Consider the following 11,015-nt stretch of genomic DNA (forward strand, 5'->3'; position numbering starts at 1 on the left):
AGTGTACATATTACCAAAGCATTACATTCAAAATTAAAATTAGCATTTGAGATTATAAGAGGAGTTTGCATAAAATCACTTGATATTACTTTTATACCTACAGAAAGAATGGAGGGAAGACAGAAATGGAGAATTCAAAAGGAAAGTTGCCCGCTGTGTAAGAAAAAGCCAAGAGACTGCTTTTGAGTGACATTTATTCAACAGCTGTAACTTCACTTATTTCAGGGTAAGTTCATTTTAAAAATCATACTACTCTTTTGTCTTTTTATAAATGTTATATACGTTTCTGGAAATTGTGTTTTTTGGGTATTTAAATTGCTTGTTTTCATTGGCTTCATTTTTTAGTGGTAGTATCCAGTAGTCCGCTGTTTCTCAACAGAAACAGTGTGTAACTTGCTTTTTTCTTTAGTAGACCCAGTTGGTTTTAACTAAATATTCTATGTTAAACCAGTTAGTATGGTAGCAGTCTATTTCTGTTCACTGATGGTAAAACTTCTAATGATAAAGTACTTAATTTCAGTTTAGTTGCTTCCATTTTACCTTTTGGTTTACCATCTTGACCACTGCTGGGCACGGAAGTTTCTTATATCTTCTCATACTATATTTTGTGTGGTAAAGAATGACTTAAATTTTTGTTTTCTAATTTTTTTTAAAGAATTATGTTTTGTAATATGCTGGCAAGACCATTAAACATCTACCTTTCTTGTTTTAATTGGTCTTTATCTCCTTGTTCATTACTGATAGGGCCAGTAGGAAAAATTTCCCTTTTATTGTATACCATCTGTCCACAAGTTTAGCTTAAGTCTAGCAAGGAGTCAAAGATAGAAGGCACCCATCTGATTTAGAAGAGGACATGGTGTAGATGAATTGGCCAAATGTGTGACATTTAAGTTATTTGGGTTTTTTTGAGATAATAAAAACTATTTATGAAATGTAGCCTCTAAAGAATCACAATTTATGTATGGTACATCCCTGTACCTCCCATCTATTTTAAGAAAAAGAACTTTACCATTACCTTTTACATCCCCTAATATTCCCTTCCTTTATCCCATCTTTTTCTCATATTCCCAATTCTGTGTTTACCATTGCTTTTTTCATAATTTTATCAAGTTTGTATTCCCAAACACTGTATTGCATGATTTTGAACTATATGTATATGGAATTATAATGTATGCATTCTTTTGTGACTTTTATTGCTCAGCATGATATTCTTAAAGTTGGTCTAATGTTATGTATAGCTATATTTCATCTGTTTTTACTATTATGTAGTATTTCATTAGATAAGTTACCTCTCTACTCTTGATTCTCATTGCAGTTATTTTCTGATTTGGATTGGGGTTTTTTGTTTGCTTTTGCTATTATAGAGAATGTGGCTATCCTGTTTCTTGCATATGTACTACAAGAGTTTCTCTAGGATGTATACCTAGGGGTGGAATCATTGAGTTAAGGGTATATGCACATCACTTTGTCTAGATAATGCCAAATAGCTTTCTAGAATGTTGCATCTATTTATACTTCTATTGGCAAGGATAGAGATTCCATTTGCTCCATATTCTCTCCAACATTTTATAATATCAGACTTCTGCAAAATTTTTAATCTGAAGGGTGTAAAATGTTACGTCATTATGGACTTACTGTGGGTTGCCCTAGTTACCAGTGCAGTTGCATATCACTTCATGTGTTTTATCATTGATGTTTCCTCTGTGAAATGCTTGTTCTGGTCTTTGGACTTTTTTTTTTTTTTTTTTTTGTGAGGAAGATCAGCCCTGTGCTAACATCTGCCAGTCCTCGTCTTTTTTTTTGCTGAGGAAGACTGGCCCTGGGCTAACATCCGTGCCCATCTTCCTCCACTTTATATGGGACGCTGCCACAGCATGGCTTGCCAAGCGGTGCGTCGGTGTGTGCCAGGGATCAGAACCGGCGAACCCCGGGCTGCTGCAGTGGAGCGCGAGCACTTAACCTTAAGCTTGGGCCGCTGGGCCGGCCCCTGGACTATTTTTAAGTTATTGATTTGTATTCTTGTCAGTTCCCTTTCTTTATGGTATCTTTGGATGAACATAGGTTCTTTATTTTAATGCAATTGAATATTTTAGTTTTTTCCTGTATGGATTTTACTTTTTGTTAGTTTCTTCCCTGCCATCAGAAAACTACTATTGTATATTGTCTTCTAAAAGTTTTATAGTTTTGCCTTTCATATATGGGTTGAATCCACTGAAATTGATTAGTGTATGATGTGAGGTAGAAGTTCAACTTGACCCTCCCATCGCCTAATGTGTAGCTGTTGACTACATCATTTTTTGACAAGTCCATCCTTTCACCACTGATATAGTGTCGGTTATGTTATAAAATTACATTTCCAGGTGTGTGTTGATCTTTCTGACCTTTCTATGTTTCATTGGTTGGCTTGTCTGTCCCTGAACCAGTATCACACTGTCTTAATTTTTATTTATTATTTTTATGATTAAAAGCATCAAATGCAAAGGTACAAATCAGAAGTAAGGCTAAGATCCATCCACCACTCATTCTGTTTTCATGTTTGATATCTCTTGTTTCTGAAAAGACTCATATCTACTTTTAGATCTCTTTGTAACAACCTGAAATGGTGAAAATTAAGATTACTTTTGCTTATCACCAGATATAACCATAACCTTGCCGTCGTCAAATTATTTGTGTTTTTCACCATGTTTATATCTCTCCTGTTTATTTTTGCTACTAATCCTTTCCTTAAATCTGATACCTCCCTCACATCTAGTCAGTGGTCCATGGCTTTTCCCTTCTTTTGACTCTTGCTTTCCACCACCTTAGATCAAGTACTGGTTACTAGACTATTGCTTTTGTCTGCTGATATTGAGCATCTTTCATGCCTGCTTGCACTTCATCCTGGATATTTGTCTTGGATACAACTGCCACTTTAGTCTTCAGAAAGCTCTCCTCATTGCATTGGTTCTTTTGTGGGTATGACAATATCTTAGGAACTAAAAACACCCTCAGGGCTCGTTTTTTCCAGTCATTTTCCAGTCAGAAAAGAGCTTGGCAACAACAAAGAATTGAAGAGAAACAAAATAACAAATATTGAAGCCTAAGCTTATATGTGATTTTACCTTATAAACAGTACTTGATAAATTTAGGAAATAGCCAAGAATTTTATTGATAGTATATTGCAAATTAATTAAATAAATAAATACTAATGCAGTGTCACAAACAAATTTTGTAAGGGATTATATATTATCTCCTTTGCTAATGGGATTAGAGTTAATTTATACTTGATCATAACATACACTTGTCTTTAAAACATATTTATCGAGACTAAAGTTCACTTATCAAGAAGAGAGAGGCAAAAAATAATGTTGAATTAAAATACCTGGGGCCGGCCCAGTGGTGTAGTGGTTAAGTTTGTGCGCTCTGCTTCAGTGGCCTGGGGTTTGCAGGTTTGGATTCCAGGTGCAGACCTATGCACCGCTTGTCAAGCCATGCTGTGGCGGTGTTCCATATAACGTAAAGGAAGATGGGCACAGATGTTAGCCCAGGGCCAAGCTTCCTCAGCAAAAAGAGGAGGCTTGGCAACAGATGTTACCTAGCTCAGGGCTAATCTTCCTCACACACACGAAAAAAACAACACAGAAAACCTCCTTGCATAGAATAGCTTAATTGAAAAACAATATAATGTTAATGATGAAACTAAACTAATAACTTAAAGGGTAAGGAAGCAATGATTAGAAATCTTGACTAACATAGGTCAGCATTGTTCACACATTAGTCACAAGCATCGTTTTTTAAAGTTGCAGGTACTCCAGATATATTCATACCTGAAATTAATACACTTATTTTTTGAATGATTAATTTTAGTTGCTATTCCTAACTTACTATGTTACTTATTAAGCTCAGGCTTTTGTGTAAAAAATTATAGTCCTTGAACTATGTGTTTTCCATTGATAAGAACTGAATAAAGGAATTTGTAATTTGTTGTCATTTTGTAGCTCATCAGGAGGATCCTTTGGCCCACCTATGGGCAGAGACAAACATTCTTTGGGAAACATTGATTAATGAGTAATTAACACAGACTTCTTAAACTAGCATTCAAGTACCCAGTATTGTCTATTTTGTATTCGTTAAAAGTTACTAGTAGTTTCCCCTTTGCTCAAATAGTCCCCCTCTTTCTTAAATGCATCTCACAATTTGCTCAGCAAGCATTTGAGTACCAACTATGAGCCAGTTCCCAGACCAACGATCTGGTATGTGTCTACTTCTTTTGCCACTTGTTGAGATGAGGTCTGTCTCAAATTTCACTTCTTTCATGAAGCAATTGCTCTTCGCCCCCAAATTCTTCCCTTTCTGAAGCACTGTAGCATTTAGAGTCTTAACTTTCAGTCATTTATGAATTTGTCTTACTCCTCTCATAAAATTGTCTTATTCCTCTTGTTAAATATAATATGACGCATCTGAGAAATAAAATCCTCAATAAGTACCTGAACCCATACATGTGTGTGGTGCTGGGTTGTAATTAGTATTTTGGTGGTGAACATGATGTAGTCCATGCAGAAATAGAAGTACAATGATGTACACCTGAAATTTTTACAATGTTATAAACCAATGTTACTGCAATAAACAAAAAATTAAAAAAAAAAATAAATTAAAAAAATAAAAAGAAAAAAAATAAAAAAAAAAGAAGTACCTGAACCCAGTCATCTGTTTGGATTACACTAAAAGTGAAGTCATTTGACAATTGGATTAAAAAATCATATCAAAATCCATGACTTAACTAATGTCTTCTAAAAGTGGATCTATGTTTTACTTATTACTTGATGCACAGAGCATGGTATGATGTAGGATTGAAGTGCCTACATAATCTTTAAATGTCATTGTCATTACATAATTTTTATACATAAGGCTCTACCATAGAAGCCTGTTGCCTTGTAGCAGATTTAGCCAGCCTGGCCTATCACTCAGACTCTTCTCAAAGGCTAGCTTTTTTCATTGCTTGTCAGCATGCACTTCCTGAATATCCTCAGTATCTTGAGTCATGTGGAGGATGTACATGTGAAATAAAACCCACAATAAGCACTTGTAAAATGTACACTCTTATTTGGATTGAATGAAAAGTAAATTTAATTTTAAGTTGTTTTTAAAATATCTATATCAAAATCCATAACATACAATGTTTTCTAAAAATGGAAGTATTACGTTTGATGTACTTGGCCTAGAATTTCATTTTTTTCTTTTTTTAATTTTTATTTATTTATTTTTTTCCCCTAAAGCCCCAGTAGATAGTTGTATGTCATAGTTGCACAGCCTTCTAATTGCTGTATGTGGGACGCGGCCTCAGCATGGCTGGAGAAGCGGTGCGTCAGTGCGTGCCCGGGACCCGAACCCGGGCCGCCAACAGCGGACTGCGCACACCCAACCGCTAAGCCACGGGGCCGGCCCCTAGAATTTCTTTATTTCACCTTTTTAAAAAAATTTTTACTTATTTATTTATTTTTCCCCCAAAGCCCCAGTAGATAATTGTATGTCATAGCTGCACATCCTTCTAGTTGCTGTATGTGGGACGCGGCCTCAGCATGGCCGGAGAAGCGGTGTGTCGGTGTGCGCCTGGGATCTGAACCCGGGCTGCCAGCAGCGGAGCGTGTGCACTTAACCGCTAAGCCACGGGGCTGGCCCTCACCTTTTTTTTTTTTTTTATTGTGGTAAAACCCACGTAACATAAATTTACCCTCTTAACAATTTTTACGTGTGCATCACAGTATTGTTAACTATATGCAAATTGTTGTACAACAGATCTCTAGAACTTTTAGTTTTGCATGACTGCAACTCTATACCCATGAACAACAACTCTCTGTTTCTCTCTCTCTCTCTCCAGCCCCTGGCAACTACCATTCTACTTTTGTTTCTATGAGTTTGACTTCTTCAGATACTCAAATAAGTGGAATCATGTAGTATTTGTCTCTTTATTTCACTTTTTCTTAGTGTTTATGCTTTGTCCTATATAAAGATTATTAATAACCTTATCTATCTTCTAATTCAGGTGTGGGATGGGAAGAAGAGAGAGGAAAAAGGGAGAAACAAATCTTCACTTTCCCACAGATCAACAACATAGCCATATTCTATACCACTAGAAAAGAAGACTCTTTTTGTTCTGCATCAAGGCTAGAGAGATTGTGTTGGTTCTCTATTGCTATGTTACGAATTACCTAAAATTTAGAGGCTTAAAACAACATTTGTTATCTCGTAGTTTCCATAGACCTGGGATCTGGGTATTATGACTTAGTTAAGTCTTTTCCCTCATAATGCTGCAGTCAAGGTGTTGGCTTGGCACTGCAGTCATCTTAAGGCTCAACTGTAAGAGGATCTGCTTCCAGTTTCACTCAAATGGTTGTTGGTAGGATTCTGTTCCTCACTGGCTGTCGGCTAGAGTCCTCCCTCAGTTCTTTGCCATGGGGGCCTCTCCATAGGTCAGCTAACAACATAGTGGTTGACTTCATTAGAGGGAACGAGTAAGAGATGGGAGAACATGAGCTAGATGTTGTGAATGTTATGGTCTCCTGCCCAGAAGGCAGCAATCATACCCTAGCCTGCTGGGAGTGTTGCCTGCTGATAACTCATAAGTGAGTTGCTCTCTAGGAATTGTCCTCAGGTAAAAGAGATGACTTGCCCAAATTAGTCCCCTTTCCTGGGGGTCACCTGCATCCAGTGACTGGTTGATTTGGGGAAAGGATGAGTTGGTACAAAGGCCTGGACCACTGGCTCTCTTTTCTCAATTTGGGAATTCTCTGAAAGGCCATTCCAATGTGGGATTGACTGAGGCCCTTGTTTCAACTATCCCCTCAGTTAGTTCATCTCCTTCTGCTTGATCCTCTTTCCCTCTCTTGTTTTTGGAAGCACTTCCCAGTAAACTTTGTACAAATCTCTGCCTTAGAATCTATTTCCTAGGGAACTCGACCCAGGATACTAGGCATTGTGTAACCCATCACAGTAAGATAGAAGACTTTCTACCTTACATAGTTGCAGATGTGTGTACATGATCCAGAGTCATTTCTCACAAGCAGGAGTATATGTGGCTCCATATATATGGCTTCTGTGCCTCCAAAGCAGCCATATTCTCTCCATTGCTTAGTTGAGATCACATTTGGGGTGATTATCACAAGAGGACCACATCCTTGCTGGGTTTCTATTCAGATCATTTAAGGATTAGCCTCCACATCTCACCCATATCTCCTTAAAATTAAGGCTCCTGAAATGTTGAGCCTTTTTGATCTTCTGTGACACAATAAGATTATGGAGAAAAGTGAAAACTGTACCCAATCTGCTGCAAGGATTTATCCCTTTCACTCCCACTGTTGCAGATGATCTATAGTGATCTTGTTGACTGAGCCAGGGAGGAAGCTTAGCTATCCCCAAAAATGTTTTAAAACATAAGACATAAATATGAAAAACAAAACTATTAGAACAAAATAAAGGAGAATATCAGCGTAGAGAAGGATTTATTAGGCATAAATAACATACCCGTGAAAGGAAAAAATTTGATAAATTTGGCTATATCAAAACTGAGAACTGGACTGGCCCTGTGGCTTAGCGATTAAGTGCATGTGCTCCGCTACTGGCGGCCCGAGTTTGGATCCTGGGCGCGCACCGACGCACCGCTTCTCCGGCCATGCTGGCCGTGTCCCACATGCAGCAGCTAGAAGGATGTGCAACTATGACATACAACTATCTACTGGGGCTTCGGGGAAAAAAAATAAAATAAAGGACAGAAGTTATAAAAAAACAAAAAAAACTGAGAATTTAAATATTATGACAAGACGAAATAAAGAAAAACAAGTGACTGTATAGCTGATATTTCAGGATTTCTATCTAGAATCTACAACCAGCTTTCTGCAATTCAATAAGAAAAATATCAGCACAAAGGAAAATGATATGAATAGATAATAAATAGAAGCAGAAAGAAAGCTGATTGTTATGCATGTGAAGAGTAACTCAACTGCATTTGTAATCAGAAATACAAAGCTAGTGGGGCCAGCCGGGTGGTGTAGTGATTAAGTTCACATGCTCCGCTTCAGCAGCCCAGGGTTCGTGGGTCCAAATCCCGGGTGCAGACCTGTACACTGCTCATCAAGCCATACTGTGGCAGCGTCCCACATACAAAATAGAGGAAGGTTGCCACAGATATTAGCTCAGGGACAATCTTCCTCACAAAAAAAAAAAGAAAAGAAACAAAGCTACAGGGAGATAACATCAAGTCCATCAAGTTGTCTAAAATCAAGATATCTGAGAAACCCAAATGCTGGTAAGGATTGGGGAAGTGGTGTACTTGAAATACTGGCATAAGTGAAGCTGTTCCATCAGCATTGGAGAGCAATTTGGTAATATCTAGTCAAGTTGAAAACATATCTTGTGATTTAGGTGTATAGGTTAGAGAAACTGTAACACATGTGTATGAGAGACATATACAAGGATATTGCTTGCAGTTTTGTGTGTCATTTTTAAAAGGCCCATCTGTAGAATTGATCAATTGTGATTGATACAATGGAATATTATCCAGCAGCTGAAATGCATAGTATAGACTTAGAGTTATATATAAGCACCTGATTAAATCTCAAAAAACACAATCATGAGTAGGGAGAACAATTTGCAAAAAAGAAAAAAAACAACATAGAGTATGTTACCGTTTATGTAAATAAAAAAGTAAAACACACCATATTATTCTTCATAGCTATATGGTAGACAAGTTTAAAAAAACCAGAGACTTGAAGAAATTAATAAAATTTGCAATAATGCTTAATTTTAGGGCAGTGGAAGGGGGACTGGGAAGCAAAGGGGCTTTACCTTTTTTTCCTTAACTGGCAGTCTTCAAGCACATTTGGCTCATCTTACCTCTCCACAGAAAACTAAACTGTAAAGATGCCAGGGGCTGCCTTTTGGAAAGGCTTAATTTTAGTTTTGATTCTTAATCTCTGTAGCATGTGACACTAGTGATCATTCCTTATAGAAGTATCTTCTACTCTTACCCATAAATATCATGGCTCTCTTGGTTCCTTCTAAATGTGACTGCTTTCGAGTTTCTTTACTCCTTTGCCTACCTTTTTATTGTTGCTCCTCTCTCTCTCTTCTCACTTCTCCCTTCTTATTCCCAATTACAGGAATAAAACCGGCATTACAAAAATTTGGAATATAGAAACTTCTAGAAGGAAAAGTAAATCTCTTTCCCATCTTAGCCACCTAGTTCTGCTCCCAGAAGGAACCACTGGCAAGGGTTTAATCTTTCTGAAATCTAATTCTCCTCCCAACACACATGTAACACTCAAGTGTGATATATGTGTCTGTGTGTACAACATAAGTGTATACATAGCATACATTCTATCCCTTTTTTTAACATTGTCTTTTGATATTTTGTTAGCTCAAAAATATATATCTGCTTCCTTTTTAACAGTTGCATATTATTAAGGTTTAAAATTTATATCTCGAAATGAGAGGTAACACCAAGAAAGGTGACTGTGAGCTCTTACCCTAGCCACCAAAGAGCTGTTCATTTAGCCAGTTAGACCAGGCATTAAAAAAGTAAGATTAAGCCACATTATGAGCTCTAGTGGGAGTAGAAGCAGAACATGGCTTTGAGAAGTCAGCACGTGACTCAATATTGAATGGTTAAGACAGAGGTTGGACATAAAGCTGCTGGTGAGATTGGAAGTCTCCAGAGTAGAGATAAAGACTCATTTGGTGTAAAGAGTAGTACTTACTATGGCCAAGGACAACATCTTGCACAATATCCACATTTAGGGAACAGAAAGAAGAGACGGAGACAGAAACATGGGCTGATTGGTCACAGGGAGGAGAGCCTGGAGAGTAGTGAAGTATTACAGACCTCAGAAAGGAAATGGGTGTGGATGGTCACTAATGCCATGGCATAAGAAAAAGAATAAGAATAGTTCATTTTTGAGGGAAAAAGCCAATGGATTGGTAATGGGGGGAGAGGAGTTGTCTAGTAGTGTACTAGATGGCAGTGTAGGATGAATTGGAACTTTTGGAAGCATCTGTGTGAAAGATAATGGGGAAAACTTCCTTGATGCTAAGCTGTTTAACTCACAGACTGCTTTCACGTAAGAATGGTTGAGATTATTGGAACACTTACCCCTGAGTGAGGAATTACTTTTATTATTGTCTTTAACATAAAAAAAGTGGTTTTTCTCTGCTTTGTATTTGTAAGGCCTTTTAAAAAGATTAAGTTGTGTAGCCACATAGGAAATTAATGATTTGATTCTAGTTTTAGAAATAAATGGAACAAGACATTTTCATCCTTTAGAGATTGAACATTCTCCAGATTTGTAGGTTAAAAATCAGGAATAATTAAGAGAAAGTTTGAGGTAAAAGACAGATACTTAAATTATTTCATAAAGACATACAGTTGATATAATTTCAATTAATACAAAAAGTGTGTGATTTTTAACAAGAGGCAGATATATTTTGACTTAGAAATGGGATATGCTTACAAAAATATGAAAGACTTTCAGGTCAGTGTCTTTTATTTAGGGTGTTATGCAGGTAATTCAGTTTCACATTTGTCTTTCTAGGGAAAAGAACAACAAACTTGCTTTGTCTGTACTGAGGCCTTTTCTCTGTTTAGCATATGTTTTATTCAAAGGAAGGAAAATAGATTTTTCTATTCCTGCTGAAGAAGCTAATGCTATTTAAAGCTGGATCCCCACTGTTAAAAGGCTGGATTGCCTGATTTTAGGTGTTTAATGACTTTCCATAGTCAGTCCTCTCTGGAGTATTCTTCTTTAAAACCTCACACGGAAACAGTTTTTAAATGATTCTTTTGTGGCCCTGAAATTTCTTATTCATATCACAGGGGAATGATTACTGAATGTCCAAACTCTCTATACCCAGTTCTCTTTTAGCCCTGAGAGATTAATTGGCCAGGGATTAATTTGGGTGTCGTATAGTCTTTGGAAAAACATTCAAGTAACATTACCTAAAAGTTACAATGCCTATTTCATAACAATGTCGCTTAGTTTCAGTAT

General features: G+C 37.0%; 1 protein-coding gene across 1 annotated transcript in view; it reads left to right on the forward strand.

The window, feature by feature from the left end:
* Window positions 1–11,015, forward strand: part of UBE2G1 (ubiquitin conjugating enzyme E2 G1) — a 107,763-nt gene that overhangs the window by 92,207 nt on the left and 4,541 nt on the right. The window contains exon 5 of the mRNA XM_004433256.3: window positions 104–226. Coding sequence (XP_004433313.1) covers window positions 104–190 — 87 coding nt within the window. The 3' untranslated portion in view covers window positions 191–226. The remainder of the gene's footprint in view (window positions 1–103; window positions 227–11,015) is intronic.

The sequence above is a fragment of the Ceratotherium simum genome, chromosome 16, assembly GCF_057802395.1.
Source record: "Ceratotherium simum simum isolate JZ-2026a chromosome 16, ASM5780239v1, whole genome shotgun sequence".
NCBI classification, from domain to species: domain Eukaryota; kingdom Metazoa; phylum Chordata; class Mammalia; order Perissodactyla; family Rhinocerotidae; genus Ceratotherium; species Ceratotherium simum.